Source organism: Tupaia chinensis, unplaced genomic scaffold (genome assembly GCF_000334495.1).
Source record: "Tupaia chinensis unplaced genomic scaffold, TupChi_1.0 Scaffold145519_1, whole genome shotgun sequence".
NCBI lineage: Eukaryota > Metazoa > Chordata > Mammalia > Scandentia > Tupaiidae > Tupaia > Tupaia belangeri.
In genome coordinates this window covers 404,319-411,295 of record NW_006205376.1, presented here as the reverse complement: position 1 = coordinate 411,295, position 6,977 = coordinate 404,319, and the positions used below count along the sequence as shown (strand labels likewise).

Genomic DNA, 6,977 nt, shown 5'->3' with positions numbered 1-6,977 from the left:
AAGAGGAGTTATTCTTTTCCCTTGGAGGAGAGGTATTTTCTTGCTCTCCCATATTTCTTGTGATCCTGCGGTGATTTCTAGTCATCACGCTAGCTTGTTTGCTAGAGGCTGAATTATCAGTAGGAACTCTTCATTTCTCTTTTACCCTGAAACGACTAGTTCGCAGGAGCCATGAGGAATCTTCTGCTGAAGGCCTTGCCTCTCCTGCCATGCTAGCTCGTTTGCTGGAGGCAAAATTATCAGTAGGAACTCATTTTCTCTTTTACCCTCCCCAGTGTGTTTTTCAAGTCACAGGGGCCAGGACTCAAACTGCGGTTGGCCATGTGGGATCCAGCTCCCTTAAGCACTAGGCTGCAGGGCTGGCCCCAAGAGAACTTAGAAGAGAACTGTAGGGACCAGAAGATGGCATAATGATTATGTCTCTGGACTCCCATATAGTCAACCGCAGTTTGAGTCCCTGCAGCTTAAAACTCATGCTGGGCACAAGTGTGTGTGTGCTCAGAATCCTGAGAAGAGAATGGAAAAGAAGGGATTGCAGTGTGGTCATCCCTTCAGGGGGTGATTTCTTTTTTTTTTGGAGAGATTTTCACTGTAGGGCGTGTGCGCTCACCAGACAGACAGAGACATAGAGACAGAAAGCAAGAAATCACCCCCCAGGGGGGATGGTCACGCTGCAATCCATTCTCCTCTCGGGATCTTGGGCACGCACGCACACACGCCCGGCGTGAGTTTTAAGCCACCAGGTCCGGGACGCGAACCGCGGTCGACTACGTGGGAGTCCAGCGACATAGCCATTACGCTAACTGCTGGTTCCCAGGGGATGGTTTCTTACTTTCTCTCTGTATCTCCGGTAAATGTATGTGCCCTATAGCAAAAACTTCTCATTTTAAAAAAATGTATTGGGGCCAGCGGGTGATGTGGTGGTTAAGGACACTGGACTCCCACATAGCAGACTGTGGTTCAAGTCCTGGACCTGTCGGCTTGCTTTCTTACTTTCTCTTTCTCTCTCTGTCCCTTTCTGGTCAAACTAAAATAAATAAAGTTAAACAAAATAATTCTTGAAAAAAATACAGTTTTAAAAAAAAATGTATTGGGTCATGGTGGTTGAGGTGCTGCACTCCACATGACTCCTGCAGTTTAAGTCCCAGACCCGGCGGCCTGAAAAATAAATGTTTATACATATATATATCAGCTATATGCTATATTTATATATACATATACATATATATATATAGAGAGAGAGAGAATTTATAATCCAGAAACTACCAAGCATCATGAAATAACACTGACAGAATAGCACTATAATAAGGACTAAGTGAGCTAGATTAAAAGCCTCCTTTTCATTGTTTTTCCTAGACTGACTTTACCTCTGCTGGAATTGCATTAGAATGACCTCTCTGGCAATGTACACAGTCCATTTCAGCCAAAGAATCTGGGCCAAGGCTAAGGAGTTACCAAACAAGTGGAGATGGATGGAGAAACTCTGAAATAATAAATGTCAACTGACATTTGATTTTAGGATTGGAGCAATAGAGTAGTAAGGACGACGGCAAAATAGGGTGTGCATGTCCTGTCTAAAGGGGCAGCTGCTACCGCCTTCAGCTAATTGTGGCCACAGAGAATTCCAGCATTAGCAAATATTACTGCCTTTTTTTCTTTTGGCGGGGGGGAGGTGTTTGCTATAGGGCACGTGTGCTTGCCAGAGAGAAAGAGAGACAGAAAGTGAGATATCACCCCGTGGGGAGGGGAATACGGCCACAATCCCTTCTCCTCCATTCTCCTCTAGGGATCTTGGGCACACAAGCACACGTGCCCTATGTAAGTTTAAGCAGCTGGGTCCATGGGAGTCCAGCTACATAACCATTATGCCATCTGCTGGTCCCGATATTACTGCTTTTTAAAACAAAGTAGATTTTACATGAAATCTTTCAAGTTTTAAATGTTAGCAAGTAATTTTCTGAACTTTCCAAGTACAAGCCAAGCAAAACACATGTATAGGTTATTGTTTATGATCTCTGATTCAGTCTCTTAAGGAAGTTGGTATTTATATTTAGACTTGATTGACAACATTTTAATAGACATCGCTTAAAATGGCAGCATTTTAAATGTATGACATGACTAAATAAAACTTGAAGATCTGGCAATATTATAATTTTAAAAATTACAACTGCTTGGCACCACCTGGACAGCTTTTCGGTTCTTGGATTTCTCCAGAAAACAATGATATACTTTGTATTTCAAACTACATAGAACATCAGGCCAGAGGTGGGGAGGTGCTTAAGGTGGCTGGATTCCACATGGCTGATGGTGCAGCTCGATTCCCAAATCCAGTGGCTTGAAAAACATGCTGGGCACATATGTGTGCTTACCCAAAATCTCAAGCGGAGTCTGGAGGAGAAGGAGCTGTGGCATGATCGTTCAATGTGGAGGGTGTTTTCTTGCTCTCTTTCTCTTTCTGTCTCTCTCTCTGTCTCTCTGGTGAGTGCATGCACCCTCTGGCAAGTTTGAAAAAAAAAATTTCTCATTTCAACTGAGCAAGTACCTAGACAGGGCCTGGCCTCCTGGCCAGTAGATTGCCCAGTAAGGATCGCTGTAGGGCCACAGGTCAGCTCTTTCCCACCAGAACTTGCAGCGGGGCGTCAAAAGCCGCAACTGGATTTCAGGAGTGAGGCTGCCATTGCTGGTGACTTGGGTGTTCTCCTCCAGGAACGCTTTCATGTCAGGGTTCGTAAAGCTTCCAGCTCCTCTCTGGGGACAGAGGCTCCAGGATAACAAGGGAAGACCAGTGCTTCCGACAGCCTTCAGAATGCAGTGGCTTCTGGGAGACTTCCAACCCCGGCTCAAAGCCATCAGTCCTTTTCAACGACACACCTATCTGTGTTGCTCCTCCTGGGGGGAAAAACCACGGGTCTATCTCCCAACTTGATCTCAGCTGCAATCTCCGGATCTCTAAAAACAAAATTGATACTGAAAATTCCAAGGCTGACCAACATTTCCAGATCCTATCACATAAGAAAACAATACACTGTAAGCTCTGTATCTGATTCCCAAGTGCAACTTCATTTCCGAGAAAAGCTTTGGTGCATCAACTTGGCAAATACAATCTCGCTTTCTGACTGTCTCTTTCTGGTGAGCGCACATGCCCTATAGCAAAAAACTCTAAAAAGAAAAAATTATATATACACTTAAAGTTATTTCATACATTTAACAAGTGACTAGGCTGGCATGCCTGGCAACTGTGAACAAAATAAACACAAGTCCCCCTCCCTTTCACGAAGTCTATAGTCTAGTAGTATAATACTCAGGTAAGGCAAAAACAGTTTTTGCCTGTATAAGGTATAGCCAAGAGTTGTTAAGGTTAATAAACTTGTTCGTGGGCTGAGGAATACACAAATCATATATATCTACACATGCATACATATTAGGTTTTGCCATAGGGCACATGTACTCTGTGGTAAGAGACAGAGAAAGGGAAAGTGAGAAATCACCTCTGGGGCGGGGGGGGGAATGGCCACACTGCAATCCCTTCTCCTCCATTATCTTGGGATTTGGGGCATGCATGCACACATACCCAGCGTGCTTTTCCAGCTGCCAGGTGTGGACTAGAATCATGGGAATCCAGCACTTTAACTACCATGCCACTTTCTGGCTCAACAAATTATATTGACTGCATTCTATTTCATTAGAGATTATCACATCACAAAACAATGCAATCAAGACTCAGATTTTTTTCCTTTGAAAAAATAACTTTATGGATGTAATTGTAACAAAAAGACATGACCTCCCAACTCCTCCTCTAAGTAGCTCTGATGATTCAACTTTACCAAGCCTGGATTGAAAAAATTTGTTCTAGTAGAAAAATTTGGTAAGAATGAGCAGGGGGCTGGGAGGTGGCATGGTGGTTGAAGGTGTTGGACTCCCATATGGCCAACCGTGGTTCAGGTCTCAGACCTAGTGGCTTGCTTTCTCACTTTCCCTCTCTCTCTCTCTGTCTCTCTCTGATCAAACTGGAAAATAATAATAAAGTTAAATAAAATAATTCTTAAAAAAAAAAAAGAAAAGAAAAAAAGAATGAGTGGGAGTGAGGAGCAGCAATTTAAACAAAAATTAGAGACCAGCAGTTGGCTTAATGGCTATGTCACTGGACTCCCACATAGTCAACTGTGGTTCAAGTCCCAGATCCAGTGGCTTAAACTCACACCAAGAATGTGTGCGTGCATGCCCAAGAGCCTGAGAGGAGAATGGAGAAGGGATTGTGCCGTGGCCATCCCCTCTGGGGGGTGATTTCTCTCTCACTTTCTGTCTCTCTGAATCTCTCTGTCTTTCTGGGGAGTGCATGCACCCTATAGCAAAAACCTCTCCAAATAAATAAATAAATAATAAACAAACACAAATTATACACCCAGTTGTTTGCGACCTCTTATCTGATCTGCATAAATTTTATTTATTTATTTATGAAAGAGATTTTTACTATAGGGCACGTGTACTCACCAGAGAGACAGAAAGTGAGAAATCACCTGGGGGGGGGGGGGGATGGCCATGCCTCAATCCCTTCTCCACTCTCCTCTTGGGATTTTGGACATATATGCACACCCGATAGGAAGCCGCCAGTCTGGGACTCGAACTACAGTCAACTATGTGGGAGTCCAGCAATGTATCCATTGTGCCATCTGCTGATCCCCTGCATGAATGTTTTAAATAGCCTTATACTCAATTATTTAGAGTAGAGGTAAAAAACTGGAATGCCTTCAAGGGGCCAGATGTCAACGGTGATACAGGCTGGTATAAGATAATAGGGCTGTGACCAACCGGAAACTGGAAACAGTCCAGAAGGACCAGGCAGGAGCCTGCTGCCAGATCTTCTGATTTCTCAAAATAATCCTGAAATCCTGGTATTTCCATATAAACTCTCACTTTTAAACATCAGCGATACAGTCAAATAGCAAAGCACAGGGCAGGCCAGAAAGCATGCCAGGTCACCAGGCTGAGCTGCGGTAGACTTGCGGTGGGTGGCAGTTAATCCTCGTTTCTGCCCTGGGGATCCCAAAGGGCCTGGCATCCCATTTGACTAATTCTGTTAGCAGCACTGGATTATCCCTCCAATCAGACAAGCCTAAAGTTTAAAAATAAAGCAGAGCGAATCTGAGATGATTTTTGGATTGGGTCAGCACCTCAACCCCCACGTGTCCCCCTTCCACCTCTGCACCAGTGAGCCTGGGCTCTGAAGTCCGTGAAAAGCGTGTGCATTTGGTACATATATTCCACATAACTGATAAGAGAATGAGATCCGATAAGAAGGGTTACGGTCCCAACACTGTGACCACGTTATTTCCCTCCGAAGGACGGGTCGATCTTAACCCCGCAGGCGCAGCCCTCGCCTCCTTTACCTGGCTTTGCTAACGCCGGTGCAGAGCTCGCGATCGGAAGTAGGGCGCCCGGCACCTGTGACGCCCGCCTTTGACCCGGTACAACCGCGGTGCGCCCGGCTCCCAGAATCCGAGGCTGGCGGGAGGCGGCCCCGAGGCGGCCCCGCACCCGCCCACTTTCCCGGCAGCGCTTTAGGTGGCCCACACTTTCTTAAAGGCGCAGGAAGTGCGATCCCCAGCGCGCCCTTATCCTACCTGGAAAACGAGGAAACGTTCCATCCGCGGGCAATGTCTGTGGGATTCCGATTTCTAAAATATTCGTTCTAAAACGATAAACGGAGCGTATGCTCTGTGCCAGTCACTGAGTATGGAATGGTGAACAAGACAGACACAGTATAAGGCTAGTATGACGTTTATATTAAATTAAATCACTTCTGCAGTATTATAAAGTTCTAGACCCGTATACGCCGTCCCTGGTGTATTCATCTACCCCCTTATCCCCTATCGTGGGCGCGTCGGAGGGCTGGGGGGGAGGTTGTCCAAAACCAGGACACCAGCAAACCATGCTTCTGCATCTTGGCTTACAGTTTGAGAAATTCGCTGGAGCTGCCTGTTCAAAATCCCCTGGGTTCTCTATTCTGCCTTGATTTATAGGCGGCTTAAAAATTCCCGGGCCAGCACGTGGCGTACTGATAAGGAGGCTTGACACTCATGTCAGGCACGTGCGCTGTACGAGCCCAAAATCCCCACTGGGGGCAATTTCTCACTCTCTCTCTCCAGCGGGCCTACGTGCAGGAGGAAAATCTCTTTTTTAAAAAATCCCATGTAATCTTAGATGTCTAGGAACACCTTCAGGGAATGACACTTGTTACTCCAATGAACCACCCCAGGTTCATACTTATCATTTGTTTCTTAGATGAGTGGAATATTTATTCCCATCCGTAGGCAACATGCCTTGCATTTCAGAGTACTCAGCCTCAGATTTCCTCTACAGTGTATGATGTTTTTATGATTTGCATTTATTAAAAGTAAGAGCTACTTTTTTCTTACTTAGCTGCTAATGTAAACCTTTGTTTTCTCAACTGTAATAACTCATTTCCGCATACTCTCCAATCCTCTGGCTAGGAACGAACCTTAATCGTGTGCAAGATCAGTTTGTCTAATAATGTTGTTTTAAACCAGTTTCTGTGTTCCATCTCAATGAATAGTTCCAATATCGCGGTTGTTACCCGAGAAACCAGAGAGAAGAGGCAGGCTTGGCATATCTACAAAAAAGGGTTTCCAGTAAAAGGCCTGGAGGTCATCACTGAAGGGTGCATTTAATAAAGTGAAGAGGCTTTAGTCAAAACTTGGAACTAGGCTAAAGGGATTGTGCCTGTCTTTCCCTCTCCTTAATGGTTTTTAAATTGGTCCATTCTTTCCATCCCTCCTGCTATGCCTTGGTGTAACCTCAAGATGGCTTGCCTGGATTCCTGTACCTGGTGTGTTTCCAGTCCTGCCAACCTCTTAACTGTTAACGATGGGAAAGTGTCCAGGAGAATGGAGGAGAAGGGATTGCGGAGTGGCCATCCCCCCTGGGGGGTGATTTCTCGCTTTCTGTCTCTCTGTCTC

At 45.3% G+C, this 6,977-nt stretch overlaps 1 protein-coding gene across 2 annotated transcripts in view; it reads right to left on the bottom strand.

Moving 5' to 3' along the window:
- The window catches only part of ETFBKMT (electron transfer flavoprotein subunit beta lysine methyltransferase), a 9,848-nt gene extending 4,333 nt beyond the window's left edge, over window positions 1–5,515 (bottom strand). The window contains exons 1-2 of one of the 2 annotated variants that reach the window (XM_006168055.3): window positions 5,388–5,515; window positions 2,543–2,949 (exon numbers count right to left, since the gene is read on the bottom strand). In XM_006168055.3, the coding sequence (XP_006168117.1) occupies window positions 2,543–2,850 (308 nt within the window). In that variant the 5' untranslated portion in view covers window positions 2,851–2,949; window positions 5,388–5,515. The remainder of the gene's footprint in view (window positions 1–2,542; window positions 2,950–5,387) is intronic. The other variant, XM_006168056.3, reaches the window with a different exon arrangement.
- Between the last annotated feature and the right edge of the window lie 1,462 nt (window positions 5,516–6,977).